Source organism: Myotis nattereri, assembly GCF_964212035.1.
Source record: "Myotis nattereri genome assembly, chromosome: 3".
NCBI classification, from domain to species: Eukaryota; Metazoa; Chordata; class Mammalia; order Chiroptera; family Vespertilionidae; genus Myotis; species Myotis nattereri.
In genome coordinates, this window is record NC_138077.1 from 113,923,696 (window position 1) to 113,944,690 (window position 20,995).

Consider the following 20,995-nt stretch of genomic DNA (forward strand, 5'->3'; position numbering starts at 1 on the left):
CAACAGGCCTCTATATAAATATAATATGTAAATCGACAGAATGACAGAATGGCAGAACGACCATACAAGGTCAAGGCAAAGGGTACAGCAAATGCAAAATCCCCAAGGCAGGAGGATATGTGGCTGTCATTTCATAACTTGGATTTTTTTTTTTTTTTAGATACTGTATCAAAGAACAAATGTAAGTATACTGCATGGCTTTGCCTGATTAAATGCATACTTTGACATGCTGACAGTCTCTTACAATAACTATATTTGAAATATAAACAAATTGGGTTGAACTAGAAAATGTCTACAGCCAGAATCCATTGATTTACTTTAGACACCTGTTAAGGGGTCAACACAGTACTGCTGCTGATTTGATGAGATATCTATAAATACAATTAAACCACTTTTTAAATATTAAGAGTTAGGAGAACCCTCAAGGAAACCTGAGTAACTTCAGGTTGAAAAAGACTGCTGAAACAGAAAGGACAGGAGGAGCCCCCTTTTGCAGAAAGGCTGCCAAGAGAGTGGGAGGAACACGAGAACCCTAACGCGTGGGGGCTAGTCTAGGCCTTGACCCGCTGAACTATCTCAGTTTTCACCAGTGAAGCGAAGAGTACGGCCCGTACCCTCAGGGCCCCTTTCCTCTGTACTAAGATGGGGTGTTCTGCTTTGCGAACCCTTCAGGTGGGAGTCACAGAGCACAGCGCTCCGCCCCGCCCTCACTGCGCCGCCAGCAGGCGCGCCGCCCGTCCGCCGGAAGCCGCAGGGAAAGGGGCGGGGCGCGTGCGTCGCTGGCCCCGCCCACTCGGCCTCAGTGGAGACCGGAGGGCCGGCGCGCAGCACCCACCGCGGCTTCCGGGAGGAGTTTTGGGCTCCGCGAGGCCCCTTCCAGCGCTGAGCCGCACGACAGAGGCCGTGGAGACGCCGCGAGCCCTCTCCGCGTCGTGGACGAGCGTCGCGCTCCTCACCATGGGCGAGCCCGGCCTGGAGCTGGCGTCCATGATCCCCGCCCTGCGGGAGCTGGGCAGGTAGGTGCCCCCGGGCCGCGGCTCCCCTGTAGGGTGTCGGTGCTCCGGGGCGGAGCAGCGCCTCCCTCGGACAGCGGTGGGGACGCCCGCGGAGAGGGAGGCGGCCGGGAATGAGGCCAGGGCCCCGATGCGCTCGCCCCTGCTCACTTCCCGTCGCTGGCTGCGCTCACCTGCTTCTTGCCTTACGTGCGGGACTGCCCCAGTTTCTAGGATTTATGATTGCTCGTGGAGGAATGGGGTTTTTAGCTCCACATTTTGACTCACAACTATCCATGGGAGAAAAATCATTAGGTCTGATTCTGTGCAAGGAAGGCTAATTGCTAGGAAAGGCAGTTCGATTCCTTCTTCGAAGCGAAACCGTAGGCCATTCTGAGGATGGGACCCCTTTCGCTTGGACCACCGGCCCCAATCCGTTATTTCAGTCAGAGAGCCCGGGTCGGGCATGGCGTTCACGAAGTGCACAGGATGTTGCCGGAAGTTGAAGATAATTTAATAGTTTCAGTTGCAAAAGCTTGTTTTCTGAAAACCTAAGAGTAAAATATAAACCAGTCGTCCCGGAGGAGGGGCAGATTTTTGTCCACCTTTCCCACAGCACTAGGAGGCAGGGTTTTCCTGTGTTCGTCTTGTCTTACCTTGTCTTGTGTTTTCTTTTTCTTTTCTTCTTCCTTCTCCTCCCCCCTCCCTCCTCTCCCCTTTCCCCTTCCCTCCTTTTCCCTCCCCTCCCTTCCTGTCCCCTCCTGGCTTCATCCAAAAGGTCCTCCGGCCTGTTGTTCTGCTTTTTGGTCTAGTTAGCATATTAGCTCTTTATTATATAGGACTAGAGGCCTGGTGCATGAAATGTGTGCACAGGTAGGGTTCCTAAGCCTGGCTGGAGAGCAGGGCTGATGGGGGCCTTCCTTCATTATGCACCACCTCCTGGTGGTCAGCACACATCATAGAGAGGATCGAACTGGTGGTCTCAGGGTCAAACTCGGGGGGGGGGGGGGAACACACTTTGCATATTAGCCTTTTATATATATAGAAGAGGATAAATGAAGGGGCTATACTTGTCCTGACAGAATCATCCTATTTTTGTGCATGTGAATTTTTTCACTTTGCATGAGTACTGAGGGCATACTTGGTATTAATATTTTATAAACTAACATATGCCTTTCTAAAAGAAGAATACAAGTGCTCATTTTGGGAAGGTGATGTATAGATTCATTATTCAGGCTCAATGCTAAGCTTTTAGTATGTTTTTTCCTCAATAATGTTTTGCTTTAATATAGAAATAGCTTGTTAATACTTCTCTTTCCTCATATCTCTACCTCTATGTGTTAATAAAAATAATATCTTAGATTTATTTATAGTCTCTTTCATCAACAGTTACCTTTCTTTTTTTTTTTATTGCTTAAAGTATTACAAAGAGTATTACATATGTCTCCTTTCCCCCCCTACCCCCCCTTGACAATTCCCTGGCCTCCCTTACCCCCCAGTGTCTTATGTCCATTGGTTGTGCTTATATGCAGGCATACAAGTCCTTCGGTTGATCTCTTACCCCCCCTCCCGCCCCCCAACCCTCCCCGGACTTCCCGCTGTAGTTTGACAGTCTGTTCCATGCTGCTCTGCCTCTGTATCTATTTTTGTTCACCAGTTTATAATGGTCTTTATTATCCATAAATGAGTGAAATCATGTGGTGTTTTTCCTTCATTGACTGGCATATTTCACTTAGCATAATGCTCTCCAGTTCCATCCATGCTGTTGCAAATGGTAAGAATTCCTTCTTTTTTATAGCAGCAGAGTATTCCATTGTGTAGATGTACCACGGTTTTCTAATCCATTTATCTACTGATGGGCACTTAGGCTGTTTCCAGATCTTCGCTATGGTAAATTGTGTTGCTATGAACATAGGGATGCATATATCCTTTCTGATTGGTGTTTCTGGTTTCTTGGGATATATTCCTAGAAGTGGGATCACTGGGTCAAATGGGAGTTCCATTTTTAACTTTTTGAGGAAACTCCATACTGTTCTCCACAGTGGGTGCACCAGTCTGCATTCCCACCAGCAGTGCATGAGTGTTCCCTTTTCTCTGCATCCTCTCCAGCACTTGTCGTTCATTGATTTGTTGATGATAGCCATTCTGACAGGTGTGAGATGATACCTCATTGTTGTTTTGATTTGCATCTCTCGGATGATTAGTCACTTTGAGCATGTTTTCATATGTCTCTTGGCTTTCTGAATGTCCTCTTTTGAAAAGTGTCTATTTAGGTCCTTTGCCCATTTTTTTATTGGATTGTTTATCTTCCTTTTGTTAAGTTGTATGAGTTCCCTATAAATGTTGGAGATTAAACCCTTATCAGTGATAACATTGGCGACTATGTTCTCCCATGCAGTGGGCTTTCTTGTCGTTTTGTTGATGGTTTCTTTTGCTGTGCAGAAGCTTTTTATTTTGATGTAGTCCCATTTGTTTATTTTCTCTTTAGTTTACAGTGCCCTAGGAGCTGTATCGGTGAAGAAATTGCTTCGGCATATGTCTGAGATTTTGTTGCCTTTGGATTCCTCTAGTATTTGTATGGTTTCCCGTCTTACATTTAAGTCCTTTATCCATTTTGAGTTTTTTTTTTGTGTGTGTATGGTGTAAGTTGGTGGTCTAGTTTCATTGTTTTGCATGTATCTGTCCAATTTTCCCAACACCATTTATTGAAGAGACTGTCTTTACTCCATTGTATGTTCTTGCCTCCTTTGTCAAATATTAATTGAGCATATTGGTTTCGGTCTATTTCTGGGTTCTCAGTTCTATTCCATTGATCTATATGTCTGTTCTTGTGCCAGTTCCAGGCAGTTTTGAGAAAAGTGGCTTTGTAATACAACTTGATATCTGGTATTGAGATCCCACCTACTTTGTTCTTCTTTCTCAGGATTGCTGCAGCTATTCGGGGTCTTTTTTTATTCCAGATGAATTTTTGGAGAGTTTGTTCTAGGTCTGTGAAATATGCTGTTGGTATTTGAATGGGAAGTGCGTTGATCAACAGTTACCTTTCATTTCATTAATTTGTAGCCATTCTAAAAGAATGAATAGAAAAAACAGACCCACAGAGAATTGTCTAATAGTAGTTTGTTGCCGGGGTCCAACCCCAGCGGGTCCAGGGGTCCCCAAAGGTGTGGACGGAGTCGGCGAAGAAGGAATGACACGGAGACAGCGTTCAGTTGATCACAGCCTAGCCAGGATCTTTAGCCAGGATCTCCAGCCAAATTCTTGTTAGGATCTCCAGCCAAGTTCTGTGTCCATGTTCTCTTGCTAGGTTCTCCAGCCAGGTTCTGTCCAGGTTCTCCAGCCAGGTTCAGTCACCAGGTTCTAGTCAGGTTCTCTTGCCAATTTCTGTAGTCAGATTCAGTCCAGGATCTTTTGCCATGTTCTCTCGCTAGGTTCTGTCTCTAGGTTCTGAGGCCAGTTTCTGTCCAGGATCTTTTGCCATGTTCTCTCCAGCGAAGTTCTTCTGTCTCTAGAGAACGTTCTGTGTAGGTTCTGTGCCAATTTCTGTCTCTCTCTCTCTTCTGTCTTCTTACATCTGTATTTATACCAGTTGATTCCAATCCTATCAATCTCTATTTCAAAGGTTAGGGCGTTTCTTATCTCCATTCCAGGGAGTAAAGATTATGTAGCTTAAGCATGATTGTTCGTAGTTAAAGTGATTAATTACCCACCTGGCACTTAGTTAAGAGGTTTTATTCCCTCCCTAACTTCAGGGGAAAATCCCTACCTGGGGAAACAACCTTTCTCAGAGACCTTGGTTAAAACACATAGTGCCTAGAAGGTGAGCAAACATATTAAGAACAGTATGCCATATATGCCAGGTCCCTTGATACAGCAAGCATGGACTGGCTCCCGGCAGTTTGTAATTGTCATGAATTTTTCATTGCAACTGCTTCATTTAAGCTTATTCAATCTCACAGTATCTTCATGATATAGAATATGGAAAATATTATCACTATTAAGAAATGGAGGTACAGAAGTTTATGAACCAAAGGCAAAGAGATAGCAGTTATCAGAGCCCTTTCAGATTCAAGTCTTTAAGGCCTTTTCTCCAATGTTTGTTTTTCTTTGACTTGCAATTCAATTTTTGAAAAAAATGAGATGTCACAGTTCTAATGTGTAGGCTCATATTCCTGTATTTCTTAGGGATAGATTTTGTTACACTGTTTTTTCCTGTTAGCACTCTTTCTCTGCATGGTCTTTCTGGGCTATCTCATCTGTTCTCCAGCCAAACCATATCTAGCTACAATAGAGCTACATGTACAACTGTATACCAGGTGTACCGGTTTATAATGTGGATTTCATAATCAAAGAAAACATGATAATTTCAAGAGAAACATCAAAAGTACTTTATTCATGTAAATAAACATCAAAAGACATTTATTTAATGTCCATCGCTAGCTATACATTTCCCCCATCTCTCAGGCAATTTGTGGATACCGTCCCAATAGAACTTTTCTTGTTTTGAGGCAAACCATTCAGAGACCAAATTTCCACTTCTTTTTACGTTTTGAAGTGCTGCTCAGAAAGTGCGTGTGCCATCGATCAGAACAAGTGGTAATCTGAAGGAATAAGATCTGGTGAATACGGTCGGTGGATTAATACTTCCCAGGCAAGATCTTTTAACGTGTCTTTAACTGGTTTTGAAGTGTGTGATGGTGCGTCATCATGAAGCAAAATTACTTTGTTGTGTCTTCTGGCACATTCTGGTCATTTCATGATCAAAGTGTGGTTCAAATTGATTATTTGTTGTCGGTAACAATCAGTATTAACGGTTTCACCTGGTTTTAGAAGCTCATAATATACCACACCTTCTTGATCCCACCAAATGCAGAGCATTGTCTTCTTTCCGAAGCAATTTGGCCTTGCAGTCGATGTTGATGGTCGACCTGGATCAGCCCATGATTTTGTGCATTTGGGATTCTCAAAATCCACTTTTCATCGCCAGTCACAATTCGATGCAAAAAAGACTTTCTTTTTGTGCCATTGAAGCAACATTTTACTGATGACTTTTTGGTTTTCCATTTGTCTTTTGTTCAGTAGATGTGGCACCCATTTTCCTTCCTTTAAAATCTTTACCGTTGCTTGTAAACGATTGGAAATTGTTTTCTGAGCAACCTTTAATCTTTCTGCAAGTTGTTTTTGAGTTTGACACGCATCTTCATCCAATAATGCTTGTAATTGTTGGTCTTCAAACTTTTTTGGTTGACCTGGACGTTCTTTGTTTTTCACATTGAAATCACTTTTAAAGCGTTTAAACCAGCGTTCACAAGTATCTTGAGATGGAGCATGTTCACCATAAGCTTCCCGCAGTATACAATAACTTTCAGCAGCACTTTTCTTCAAAATAAAGTAATGAATTAAAACTTCCTGCACCTGCTCTTTTTTTGGCACGAATTCGACATTTTTAAGCGTAAAAGTATCTTGACATATGAAGTTTTAAAGTTTGCTGTCAATACAACAAAATAGCATACATATCAAATTGCATATATATCAACATATGTGTAACTCCATCTATTGAAAAAAATCCGCCTTATTAACCAGTACACCTGGTACTGTCAGCTTTACCCGAGTGTCCTGTATACAGTTAAGACATAACATATTCAATACAAACTCTCCTCATATCCCAACCTCCCCAAGACTTTTTAAAAAAAATTCCTCTCATTCACTGAGGTAGAAATATTTCAGTAAGTTATATCATACACTCATTTTCCCAAATCAGAAATCTGAGAATGATTCTTCACTCCCTATGTGCTTTTGGGCTACATCCTAGGTTCTCTTCTTTCTTCATGAGTAACTTTTATCTAGTCTCATGGCTTTATATATCATCTATATGCTGATAACTCCCAAATTTATATCTCTAGCCCAGAGATATAAATTAGGTTGCTTACTCAACATCTACACCCAGAAATGAAAATTAATATATCTAAAGCAGATCTCCTGATTTGCTGTTCCTTGCCCCAGGTTATTGTAAATGTAACAACCACTGAAGCCTAAGAGTTATCCTGGATTCTATCCCTTATCCCTAATAATCCATCAGCAAGCCTTGTCAACACTCCCTTTAAAATACACTTCTCATCTCCATCGCTACCACCATAATTTCTTATTTTGACTATTACAATAACCTCTCAGTTTATCTCTCCATTCCATTTTTACCCATTTACAATGGATTTCCCACTTAGCAATCAAAGTGATTTTTATAATTAAGTCATATTGTCTATATAAAACCCTAATATGCAAATAGACAGAACGGTGGAACGACTGGTGGAACAACCTGTCGCTATGATGCACACTGACCACCAGGGGCAGACGCTCAACTCAGGAGCTGCCCCCAGCCCGCAGGCCCTGATCGGTGACGGGGGGCGGGGCCGGTGAGCAGGCAGCGCCAGGCCAGCCAAGGCAGGTGCGAGCGGGGGGCCCCAAGTCACCCTGCTGGTCACCCCACAGATTGGCCCTGATTGCCGGCCAGGCTTAGGGACCCTACCCGTGCACGAATTTTGTGCACTAGGCTTCTAGTAGATTATATAACACTAGAGGCTTGGTGCACGGATTCTTGCACTGGTGGGGTCTTTCGGCCTGGCCTGCGGGGATTGGGCCGAAACCGACTCTTTGACATCCCCTGAGTTGTTCTGGATTGTGAAAGGATGCAGGCCAGGCCGAGGGACCCCACTGGTGCATGATTGGGGCTGGGGATGGACCGTGGGAAGGCTTCAGGGCATGTCCGGCCCATCTCGCCCAGTCCCAATCGGGCCTATTTGGCCTGGCTGGCCAGGGAGGGACTGTGGGAGGTTCGCCGGCCAGGGAGGTACCACGGGAGGGCTCCAGGGCATGTCTCGCCCATCTCGCCCAGTCCCGATAGGGGCCAGTTGGGGCCAGGGATGGGCTGTGGGAGGGCTCCAGGACGTATCCAGCCAATCTCACCCAGTCCCGAGTGGCCGGACCACAGCAGCAAGCTAACTTACTGGTTGGAGCGTCTGCCCCCTGGTGGTCAGTGCGCATCATAGCGACTGGTCAGATGGTCTAATGGTCAGACACTTAGCATATTAGGATTTTATTATGTAGGACTAGTGGCCTGGTGCATGAAATTTGTGCACATTAAAAGGGAATTAATTAGAGGAAATATTTTAATATTGCTATTTGCCCTTTCTCTGTAATAGAAGTGTCAGAGATGAAAGAAAATTAGTAAAATATATATGAAAATCTCCCTTCTGTCAGAGTCTGGGGCACACCGTGGGACCCAAAGTCAAGTCCCCGCACTCCCGCGCATACCTCGAAATTGCGTGAGACCCAGACCCGGCCGGCCCCAACCCCATCAAGCCCCGTAGGGCAGGGGGCGCAGCCTCAGGTCCCCCATCAAGCCCTGCCCAGCGGGGGGCGTGGCCTCAGGTGCCCAAGCTCGGCCTCAGGTCCCCTGGCCCTGGTGCTGGGGTGGGGGGCGTGGCCTCAGGTCATCTGGCGCAAGGGTGTGACAACCATTTGCATATTAGTCCTTCATTCCTGTATTCAGTCCTTTGCACTTGCTGTTTCTTCTATCACAGCGGTTCTCAACCTATGCGTCGCGAACCCTTTGGGGGTCAAACGACCCTTTCACTGGGGTCGCCAAAGACCATCGGAAAACACATATAATTACATACGGTTTTTGTGATTAATCACTATGCTTTAATTATGTTCAATTTGTAACAATGAAATTGGGGGTCACCACAACATGAGGGACTGTATTAAAGGGTCGCGGCATTAGGAAGGTTGAAAACCACTGCTCTATCAGAACACTGGCTGGTTCCACTCAGATATCAATTTGAGGGGCCTTCATATTTTCAGATAGTGATAGTTGCTATTAAAATATTAAATGATACAGTGGGAAGGAGATAAGTGTCTGGGGAACAACAGTATTAGCCACTAGAGGAGATCTGGATGGTAAGAAGAAGCCCGTCATTTGCAACTGGGAGAAGTGTCTGAGATGGAATAGGAAGTACAAAGGCTTCTACATGGGACTGAGCCTGCTTTTGAAGGAATAGGAAAAAGAATTGAACATAAAGAGCAAAGAGGGGGTGGTATTAAGGATGTAGGGAGATGTAGGCAGAGGGTTCTGTTTTAAGTGAAATGAATAACCATTGGAATGTTTTAAACAGGGAAAAACACAATAGAATTAATGTCTAAAAAACATGTTTTACTTTCTCTCCTCTACTTAAAATCCTTCATTATCTCATTGCCTTCAGTACAAAATTCAAACTCCTTAGTTTGTTCTTTGACTTTATCTTCCCTTTCAGCTTCACCTCCAATTACTGCCCCCCTCTTCTTTAGCTATGTGTAGAGTCTGTTAGACTTTCTATAGCAGCCTATGTTCTTATTACTGAACATTTTTTCCCCTCTACTGGAATACCCTTCTTTCTCTAATTTTACCTGCTTAGCCCCTTAGGGACTTAGTTTTTTGTATCACCTCCTCCAGGAAGCCTTGACTGATAGGCCCTTCTCAGGACTGAGTGCCCTCTTGTGTTCCATCTTGGCTGTGTTATTTTGGCACCTCCATGATGCAAATGTTGGAACATTGAAATTGTCCCAGTTGTCCTTACACTATTGTCATTTTTTAGATTCTTTTTGCTGTTCTTTTTTTTTCTTTTTGCTGTTCTGATTGTGTGTTTTTTGCTTTATTATATTCCAAATCGCTGATTTGATTCTCTGCTTCATTTATTCTGTCAATTCCCTGTAAATTATTCTTTAATTCAATTAGTGTATCCTTCGTTTCTTACTGATCCCTATTTTATACTGTTGAAGTTCTCACTAAGTTTATTGAGCATCCTTATAATCAGTTTTTTGACCCCTGCATCTAGTAGATTGCTTATCTCCATTTTGTTTAGTTCATTTTCTGGAGTTTTGTTCTGTTCTTTCTTTTGGGACATGTTTCATTGTCTCTTTATTTTTGCAGCCTTCCTGTGTTTGTTTCTATATATTAGGTAGAATTGCTACATCTCCCAGGTTTGGTGGAGTAGCCTAATGGGTACAGTGGCACAGCCTCCCTGACCACCAAAGCCATGCACTCAAGGTCTGCTCCCTCTCCCGTGGGCTGTATACACCTGCCTCTTACAGTTGAGCCTTTTATTTAAAAAAAAAAAATTGGGGTGACATTGGTCAATAGGATCTGTATTTCTATGTTATAAGAACTGCATATTGCACTGTATACTCACGACCCAAAGTCAAATCATCTTCTGTCACCATATATTAGGCTCCCTTTACCCCTATCCTTGGAACTCCTTCTTTCTGGCAGCCACCACGTTGCTCTTTGTGACCATGCATTTCACCCACTTGTGAGTGAAATCATATGGTTCTTAGCTTTTTCATTTAGCAAAATATTCTCAAGGTCCATCCATGTTGTTGCAAATGGCAGTATTTCAACTTATGGCTGAGTAGTATTCCATTGTATATATGTACCACATCTTTTTAATTCTTTAAAAAGATGTTTTTATTGATTTCAGAGAGAGGAAGGGAGAGGGATCAAAGGATAGAATGATGAGAGAGAATCATTGATTGGCTGCCTCCTACACCAACCCACTGGGGATTGGACCCACAACCCATGCATGTGTCCTGACCAGGAATTGAACCTGCAACTGCCTGGTTCATGTGTGGACGCTCAACCTCTGAGGCACACAAGCCAGGTGATGTACCACGTCTTCTTTATCCAGTCCTCTATCTCAGGATACTTTAGTTGTCTCCCTGACTTAGCCACTGTGAATAATGCTACAATGAACTTATGGGTACATATATCTTTGTGAATATATGTTTTCCAGTTTTTCAGATATATACCCAGGAGAGGGATTACTGGGTCATATGGTAGCTCTAAATTTTTTGAGGGATCGCCACACTGTTTTCCATAGTGGCTGTACCAGTCTGCATACCCACCAGTAGTGAATAAGGGTTCCCTTTCTTCCACAACCTCTTCAACACTTGTTATATTTTTTCTTGTTGATAATAGCCACTCTGAAAGGTGTGAGATGGGTATTGTTATAGTTTTTTTGTTGTTGTTGTTAATCCTCACCCAAGGATACTTTTCCATTGATTTTTTTTTTAGAGAGTGGAAGGGATGGGGAGAGACAGACACAGAGAGAGAGAAACATCTATGTGAGAGAGACACACGGATTGGTTGCCTCCCACATGGACCCCTACTGGGACCGGGGATCGAGCCTGCAACCTAGGTATGTGCTCTTGACCAGAATAGAACCTGGGACCCTTCAGTGCAAGGGCCAATGGTCCAACAAGAGCCAAACTGGCCAGTGCTCATTGTACTTTTGTTTTGCACTTCCCTAATTGCTAGTGAGGTTGAACATCTTTGTATGTCTTTTTGAGAGAGATGCCTGTTCAGGTCCTCTGCTTGTTATTATTTTTTAAAATCTTTATTGTTGACAATATTACATATGTCCCTTTTTTCCTCTTGTTGACCCCCTCCAGCTCACCCCCGCCTCAGGCCTTTATCACACTATTGTCTGTGTCCATGGGTTATGCATAAATGCATACAAAGTCTTTGGTTCATTATCTCCACCCACCCTGCCTTCTCTCCGAGATTCTGCACTCTGTTCCATGTTTCCATGTCTCTGGATCCACTCCTTACATCAGTTTATTTTGTTAATTAGATTCCACATGTGAGTGAGATCATGTGATACTTCTCTTTCTCTGGCTGATTTATTTCTCTTAGCATGATATTCTCTAGGTCTCTCTATGCTGTCTCAAAGGGTAAGAGATTCTTCTTTTTTACTACTGCATAGTATTCTATGGTATAAATGTCTCACAGTTTTTTTTTTTATCTACTCATCTACTGATGGGCACTTGGGCTCTCTCCAGATCTTAGGTATTGTAAATTGCGCTGCTATGAACACAGGAGTGCATACATTCTTTCTGATTGGTGTTTCTGGTTTCTTAGGCTATATTCCTCTAAGTGGGATCACTGGGTCAGATGTCAGTTCCATATATAATTTTTTGAGGAAACTCCATACTGTTTTCTATACTGGCTGCACCAGTCTGCATTCTCACCTGCAGTGTACTAGGGTTCCTTTTTCTCTATATGCTTGCCAGCACTTGCCTTTTGTTCATTTGTTGATGATAGCCATTCTGACAGGTGTGAGGTGGCACCTCATTGTTGTTTTAATTTGCATCTCTGGTGATCAGTGACTTTGAGCATTTTTTCTTATGTCTCTTGGCCATCTATATGTCTGCTTTGGAGAAGTATCTATTTAGGTCCTTGCCCATTTTTTAATTGGATTGTTTGTCTTCCTTTTGTTAAGTTGTATGAGTTTCTTGTATATTTTGGATATTAACCCTTTATCAGATGTATCATTGCCAAATATGTTCTCCCATATAGTGGGCTCCCTTGTTGTTTGTTGATGGTTTCTTTTGCTGTGCAGAAGCTTTTTATTTTGATGTAGTCCCATTTGTTTATTTTCTCTATAGTTTTCTTTGCCCTAGGACAGTGGTTGGCAAACTCAGTTAGTCAACAGAGCCAAATATCAACAGTACAATGATAGAAATTTCTTTTGAGAGCCAAATTTTTTAAACTTAAACTATGTAGGTAGGCACATTGTTATTAACTTAATTAGGGTACTCCTAAGGCTTAGGAAGAGCCACACTCAAGGGGCCAAAGAGCCGCATGTGACTCGCGAGCCTTAGTTTGCCGACCACGGCCCTAGGAGATGTAAATGTAAACATATTGCTATGAGAGATGTCTGAAATTTTGCTGCCTTGGTTTCTTCTAGGATTTTTATGGTTTCATGACTTACATTGAAGTCTTTTTTTTTTTTTTTTTTTTTGTAATTCAATTCTTTATTAAGGAAATTCGATTCTTTTGTTACAATTTTAGATCTGTGCTTGCAAACATTTAACATGGGGGTGGGGAGGGGAAACCAAGAACAACCCACAGCACCCTTTCCTTTCCCCAGCTTCTGCTGCAGAAGCTGGACCTAGAATAGGGCTCCAGAGAGGGGTTTTCACTTGAACCTTGCTTGGCTCGTGCTACGGGGCCCCGAAATGCCTTCATAACCTGGGAACTGGGCTCTGGGTAGTGTTGGGGGAGCTCTGGGTCGCCGCCTCCTAGACTGTGTTGGGGAACAGCTGGGGCGCCACCTCCCAGACAGCCTTCTCTTGAACAGTGTCGGGGGGACCGCTGAGTCCCCTTCTCTTGAACACTGTCGGGGGACCGCTGGGTCGCCTTTTCCCGGACAGCGTCAGGGGACCGCTGGGTCGCCTTCTCCTGGACAGTGTTGGGGGACCGCTGGGTCCCCTTCTCTTGAACAGCGTCGGGGGACCGCTGGGTCGCCTTCTCTTGAACAGCATTGGGGGACCGCTGGGTCGCGACCTCCCGAACTTTGTCGGGGGATCTCTGGCTCTTGACCACTCGGAGTTTGTCGGGGGAGGCCTGGAGCACAGCCACCCGGACTGCAGCGGAGAAGTTCGGCAGCTCGGCCTGCTGGGCAGCGTTCTTCAGTGAACCTTGTGCCCGGAGTTGGCGGTGATAGTGAGCCAAGTTCATGATCCTCTTGAACACATTCTTTTGGTAAGAAGGCCGGCCAAAGATCAGGATCTCGGCCTCGCCTTCGGGATCCCACTGGTTAATGCGAAGCAGGGTCTGCGACACACACTCAACGTGCGGAATGTGCTCTCCGCCGGGGTGAAGATCGCTTCCACCAGCCACGCCTCGAGGTGAACTGTCTTCGGGCTCTTGAGATACTCAGTGTGGAACCAGTAGGGCTGCTTGGTGTTGTCGCCCAGCACCTGGAATGGCGCCCCTCCCCACTGCTCCAGCTGCACGAGCGTGAGAAAGCGCTTGGTGGTGGCCATGCTGTGGTGGGACACGCAGACAGAGCTGGTGCAGATGCAAGTGGGCCTGGCTACCACATTGAAGTCTTTTATCCATTTTGAGTTTATTCTTACTTATGGAGTAAGTTTGTGGTCTAGTTTCATTTTTTTTGCATGTATCTGTCCAATTTTCCCAGCACAATTTATTGAAGAGAGTATCTTGACTCCATTGTATGCTCTTGCCTCCTTTTGCCAAATATTGAGCATAATGGCATGGGTCAACTTCTGGGGTCTCTGTTCTGTTTCATTGATCTATATGCCTATTCTTGTGCCAGTACCAGGCTGTTTGATTACAGTGGCTTTGTAGTATAATTTCACATCTGCTATTGTGATCCCTCCCACTTTGTTCTTCTTAAGATTGCAGCAGCTATTCGGGGTCTTTATTGGTTCCATTTAAATTTTTGGAGTATTTGTTCCAGCTCTGTGAAATATGCTGTTGATATTTTAATAGGGATTACATTGAATCTGTAGGTTGCATTGGGTAAGTAGTATGGACATTTTAACGATGTTGATTCTACCAATCCATGAACATGATATAATCTTCCACTTGTTTATTTCTTCCTCTATCTCTTTTTTTAGCATCCTGTAGTTTTCTGAGTATAATAGGTCTTTCACCCATTTGGTTAAGTTCATTCCTAAGCTTTTTTATTTTTTTGTTGCAATGGTAAATGGTATTGTTTGTTTAGTTTTTCTTTCTGAGAATTCATTCTTGGTGTATAAAAAAAAGCCATCGATTTTTGGGTGTTGTATTGTGCTATACTGCCAAATTCATTTATTAAATTTAGTAGTTTTTTGTTGGAATCTTTAGGGTTTTTCTATGTACAATATGTCATCTGCAAATAATGAGAGTTTTACTTCCTCCTTTCCAATTTGGATGCCTTGTATTTCTTCTTATCTGATCACTCTGGCTAGACTTCCATTAGTATGTTGAATAAGAGTGGTGAAAGCAGACATTCCTCCTGTCTTGTTCCTGTTCTTAGGATTTTTGTTTTTGCCAATTGATTATGATGTTTGCTATAGGTTTGTTATATATGGCCGTTGTCATGTTGAGTTCTGCTCCCTCTATTCCCACTTTGGTGAGAGTTTTTATCAAAATGGGTATTGGATTTTGTCGAATGCTCTTTCTGTGTCTATTGATATGTTCATGTGATTTTTGTCTTTCAATTTGTTTATGTGATGTATTACATTTCTTGATTTGCAGATATTGTACCAGCCTTGCATCCCTGGAATAAATCCCACTTGATCATGGTGTATGATCTTTTTGATATATTACTGGATCCAGTTTGCTAATATTTTGTTCAGAATTTTAGCATCTCTGTTCATCAGGGATATTAGCCTGTAATTCTCTTTCTCTATAGTGCCTTTATCAGGTTTTGGAATTAGAATAAATGTTGGCCTCATAATAAGAGCTCAGAAGTGTTCCTTCCTTTGGGATTTTTTTTTGGAATAGTTTGAGGAGTTATAGGTGTTAGTTCTTCTTTGAATGTTTGATAAAACTCTCCTGTGAAGCCCTCCGGACCAGGGCTTTTGTTTGCTGGGAGCTTTTTTTCTCTTAAGAAAAAATATGCTTTTATTGATTTCAGAGAGGAAGGGAGATGGAGAGATAGAAACATCAATGATGAGAGAGAATTACTGATTGGCTGCCTCCTCCTACTGGGGATTGAGCCTGCAACCCGGGCATGTGCCCTTACCAGGAATTGAACTGTGACCTACTGGTTCATAGGTTGATGCTCAACCATTGAGCCATGCCAGCTGGGCTGCTGGGAATTTTTTGATTATTGCTTCTATTTCATCAGTTGTTATTGGCTTGTTCATGTGTTCTGATTCTTCTTGATTCAGTTTTGGTAGATTGTATTTTTTTTTAGAAGTTTGTCCATTTCATCCACATTTTCTAGCTTGTTGGCATATAGTTCATAGTATTTTCTTACAATCCTTTGTGTAGTTCTGTGGTGTCAGTTCTTATTTTTTGCTTTCGTTTCTGATTTTATTTATTTGGGTCCACTCTCTTTGTTTCTTGATGAGTCTGGCTAAGGGTTCATCAGACTTCTTTATCTTTTCAAAGAATCAGCTCTTGGTTTTATTAATCTTTCTTACTGTTTTTTAAATCTCTATGTCATTTATTTCTGCTCCAATCTTTATTTTTTTCTTCTTTCTACTTTGTTTTTTTGTTGTTGTTCTCTTTCTAATTCTTTAAGTTGTAGGGTTAGTTGATTATGAATTTTTCTTTCTCTTCTCTTTTCTTTCTTTCTTTCTTTTTTTTTTTTAGGTAGGCCTGTAGTGCTATGATCTTTTCTCTCACGACTGCTTTTGTTGTGTCCCAGAGATTTGGGGTTGTCATGTGTTCATTTTTGTTTGATTCCAGGAAGTTTTTGGTTTCTTTCTTGACCTTGTTGGTAGCCCATTCATTGTTTAATAACATGCTATTTAGTCTCCATGTGTTTGAATGTTTTTGGGTGTTTTTATTGTAGTTGATTTCTAATTTCATTCCATTGTGATCTGAGAATATGTTTAATATTATCTCAGTCTTCTTGAACTAGTAGAGACTTGTTTTGTGTTCTAACATGTGGTCCATCTTTGAGAATGACCCATGTGCACTTGAGCAGAATGTATATTCTGCAGCTTTGGGTGAAATGTTCCGTAAATGTCAATTAAATCCATCTGATTCAGTGTGTTCTTTAGAGTGACTGTTCCCTTATTAATAGTTTTGTCTGCAAGATTTATCCAATGAAGTCAGCAGGGTGTTCAAGTCCCGTACTATGACTGTATTGTTGTCAGTCTCTCCCTTACAGTCCTCTAAAAGTTATATATATGTGTATATATATATACGCTTCTATATTGGGTGCATATATGTTTACCAGGGTTATATCCTCTTGTTGGATCGATCCCTGAAGTATTATGTAGTGACCTCTGTTGTCTCTTGTGATGGCCTTCATTTTGAAGTCTATTTTGTTAGGTATGTATGAGTATTGCTACTCCAGATACTTTTGTTTCTTTTACCTTTGTATGGAAAATTTTTTTCCATCCCTTCACTCTCATCCTGTGTGAGTCTTTTATTCTGAGGTGGGTCTCTTATAGACCCCATGTAATTGGGTCATTCTTTTATATCCATTCAGGTATCCTATGTCTTTTGATTTGAGCATTTAATCCATTTATATTTAAGGTTATTATCAATAGGTACTTATTGCCATTTTAATTCTGTATGCTTAGGTTTCTTTATTTCTTCTTTTCATTACAGCAGTCCCTTTAGCATTTTTTTAAATATATTTTATTGATTTTTTTACAGAGAGGAAGGGAGAGGGATAGAGAGTTAAAAATATCGATGAGAGAGAAGCATCGATCAGCTGCCTCCTGCACACCCCCTACTGGAGATGTGCCTGCAACCAAGGTACATGCCCTTGACCGGAATCAAACCTGGGACTCTTCAGTCCCCAGGCTGACTCTCTATCCAGTGAGCCAAACCGGTTAGGGCCCTTTAGCATTTCTTGGAGTGCTAGTTTGGTGGTGATAAACTTCTTTAGCCTTTGTTTGTCTCAGAAGCTCGATATTTAACCATCTATTTTGAATGATAGCCTTGCTGGACATAGTAATCTTGGTTTCAGATCCTTGCTTTTCATTACCTTGAGGACTTCATGCCATTCTCTTCCGACCTGTAGAGTTTCCGATGAGAAATTAGCTGACAGCCTAATGGGAGCTCCTTTGTAGGTAACAGTTTGCTTTTCTCTTGCTGCCTTTAAGAGTCTCTCTTCGTCTTTAATTATGATGTGTCTAGGTTGGAGCCTGTTTGGGTTCTTCTTGCTTGGGACTCTCTGTGCCTCCTGGACTTCTGACTTTTTCCTTCACCAGGTTAGGTAAGTTTTCTCTCATTATTTTTTCAAACATATTCTCTATCCATTGATCTCTTTCTTTCTCTTCTGGCACTCCTATTATGTGAACATTTTTAGATTTCACATTGTCCCACAGCTCCCTTAAGCTGTCCTCCTGTTATGTAACTGTTTTTTTCTTTTTGGTTCTCTCCGTGATATTTTTCTACCCTATCTTTTGATTCGTTGACCCGATTTTCAGGTCCCCTAATCTGCTCTTACAGCCTCGAGAGCCCTGCTAAGGCAATCATCCACAGGTGGGGCAAGAGGTTTTCCAATAGGGTCAAGCAGCTGCTTCTGCCTGGAAGCTAATTTTTATTCTCAGTCTCTTAATATGCCTCACAAACTCTACAGGCCGGGCAAGGGATTTTCCAATAGTGTATGGCAACTCTTCCCCCATGGCAAAAACCGCCTGGATAGGACAGGTCTGCCTGTGAAAGATGCCCTCTCTCCCATGAGGGAATGACTCAAAACAGGAATATGTGATGTCTACCCTCCAAGCTCCAACCCAGAGCCACCATCACTGGTCTGCTCACACAGTTCCAGTGCACTCTGCCCTCCCTCTGCTGGAGCTCAAGGTGAGTGGTTTCACATGAGATTTTGTGCATTGGCCCTTTAAGAGGATGCCCATGATATCTGGAAAGGTGAGCTGAAGTTCTTCCTGGTATTGTGTCTAATGAAATTGAAGGATAAAATTGCAGACCAAAAGCTTTTAAGCAAAGTGTGAAAATTTATTGCAAGCAGATTAAGACTCCCCAAAAGGAGAGAGGACCCTATAGTGGGTTACCCACTGAAGCCTTTTAGTCTAGTGGTTTATATATCTACTAGAGGCCCGGTACACAGATTCGTGCATGGGTGAGGTCCTTTGGCTTGGCTGGTGATCAGGGCTGATAGGGCCCTCTTGCCCAGTCCAGATCAGGGCCAATTGGGGCTGGCTGGGCTGGTGGGGGGACCGCAGGAGGTTGGCTGTGGGAGCACACTGACCACCAGGGGGTAGCTCCTGCATTGAGCCTCTGCCCCCTGGTGGTCAATGTGTGTCATAGCAACCGGTCGACCAGTCGTAATGGTTGCTTAGGCTTTTATATATATAGATTGGCAGCTACTTCCTTGTCCTTTGTTTTCCCCATGTCACTCTTGCCAAGCAAGGGACCTGGACTTTCCCTATTTCTACACAGTCATTTCAGCCCCTCCCTAGATTCACATACCTCCTACTCTGAGTCTAAAAATGCTGGGGTCCAACCCCAGCAGGTCCAGGGGGTCCCCAAAGGTGTGGACGGAGTCGGCGAAGAAGGAATGACACAGAGGCAGCGTTCAGTTGATCAGCATGGTTGGGTTCTCTTGCCTGGTTCTATTGCCAGGTTCTGTAGGTTCTCCAGCCAGGTTCTGTAGCCATGTTCCCTCGCTAGGTTCTCCAGCCAGGTTCTGTCCAGGTTCTCCAGCCAGGTTCAGTCACCAGGTTCTAGTCAGGTTCTCTTGCCATGTTCTATCCAGGTTCTGTAGCCAGGTTCTGTCTCTAGGTTCTTCAGCCAGGTTCTCTCGCTAGATTCTGTGGCCAGTTTCTGTCCAGGATCTTTTGCCATGTTTTCTCGCTAGGTTCTGTCTCTAGGTTCTGTCTCCAGTTTCTGTCCAGGATCTTTTGCCATGTTCTCTCCAGCGAAGTTCTTCTGTCTCTAGGTTCTGTGTAGGTTCTGTGTCTAGGTTCTGTGTCCTGTTGTCTTGTTACATCTGTATTTATACCAGTTGATTCCAATCCTATCAATCTCTATTCCAAAGGTTAGGGCGTTTCTTATCTCCATTCCAGGGAGTAAAGATTATGTAGCTTAAGCATAATTGTTCGTAGTTAAAGTGATTAATTACCCGCCTGGCACTTAGTTAAGGGGTTTTATTCCCTCCCTAACTTCAGGGGGAAATCCCTACCTGGGGAAACAACCTTTCTCAGAGAGGTGACCTTGGTTAAAACACATAGTGCCAAGAAGGTGAGCAAACATATTAAGAACAGTATGGCCGAACCGGTTTGGCTCAATGGATAGAGCGTCGGCCTGCGGACTGAAGGGTCCCGGGTTCGATTCCGGTCAAGGGCATGTACCTTGTTTGCAGGCACATCCCCACTGGGGGGCGTGCAGGAGGCAGCTGATCAATCTCTCTCATCGATGTTTCTAATCTCTATCCCTCTCCCTTCTTCTCTGTGGAAAATCAATAAAATATATTAAAAAAAAAAAAAAAAAGAACAGTATGCCATATATGCCAGGTCCCTTGAAACAGCAAGGATGGACCGGCTCCTGGCAAATTCCCCCTTTTTTATTTTTTAAAAGCAGGCATTAAAAAGAAAAACCCCAAATGCTCTCTTGTATCCATTTTAAGAGTAGGATTGGTGCTTTCCGCTATTACCTGAGTCCTGATCTATCACCCTAGGGAGAGCTTGCCAATCCTGCACTTTCCCGGGGTGGAAAGGCTGCAGTGGGGTTAAGGATAAGGCTCCTTGGGCCTACCTCCTCCCATGCCTTTACATTTACCTTTCCTTCCTCAGAAAAGTATGGACATACTTCTTGTATAAAATGTTCTGTCTGACTGGGAGAAACCTTAATTCCTCTGCTAGCAAGCATATGTGTTAAAAGATCAATACAGAGTCTTCTTTCTTTGGACTCAGTATGGCACATCTTCTCAATCTAAGAATCAATACAGAGTCTTCTTCTTTGGACTCAGTATGGCACATCTTCTCAATCTAAGTTCTGTACTATCCACCTTCTTACCCTACTTATCCTCTATAGGAGGGTCTGCAGTACCCTGGTGGAGTCCTATTCATCCTAAGTGTGGGGTTCTCAATGGGGGGGGGACTTACTTAGGGGAATCCTGTTCCAGGGGTTCCCAAAGGTGTGGACGGAGTCGGCGAAGACTATCCACCCTCTTCCTACGGTGAAGTCCTATCCATCCCGAGAGTGGGGCTTACCTAGGGGTCCCTGTTTGGGTGCCAGATGCTGGGGTCCAGCCCCAGCAGGTCTAGGGGTCCCCAAAGGTGTGGACGGAGTCGGCGAAGAAGGAATGACATGGAAACAGCGTTCAGTTGATCAAGCAGCCTAGCCAGGATCTCTAGCCAAGTTCTGGTCAGGATCTCCAGCGAAGTTCTGGTTAGGATCTCCAGCCAGGTTCTGTGTCCATGTTGTCTTGCTAGGTTCTCCAGCCAGGTTCTCCAGGTTCTCCAGCCAGGTTCTGTAGCCATGTTCCCTCGCTAGGTTCTCCAGCCAGGTTCTGTCCAGGTTCTCCAGCCAG

General features: G+C 43.5%; 1 protein-coding gene and 1 pseudogene across 2 annotated transcripts in view; one reads left to right on the forward strand and one right to left on the reverse strand.

Annotated features, from left to right (window-relative positions):
- The first annotated feature begins 801 nt into the window (after nucleotides 1–801).
- ATR (ATR checkpoint kinase) overlaps nucleotides 802–20,995 on the forward strand; it is a 199,601-nt gene continuing 179,407 nt past the window's right edge. Inside the window, exon 1 of the mRNA XM_081086154.1 lies at nucleotides 802–1,016. Within this exon, the coding sequence (XP_080942280.1) occupies nucleotides 958–1,016 (59 nt within the window). The 5' untranslated portion in view covers nucleotides 802–957. The remainder of the gene's footprint in view (nucleotides 1,017–20,995) is intronic.
- LOC308516898 lies at nucleotides 12,892–13,850 on the reverse strand (annotated as a pseudogene). The gene has a single exon. The product of its transcript is annotated as an uncharacterized misc_RNA (transcript).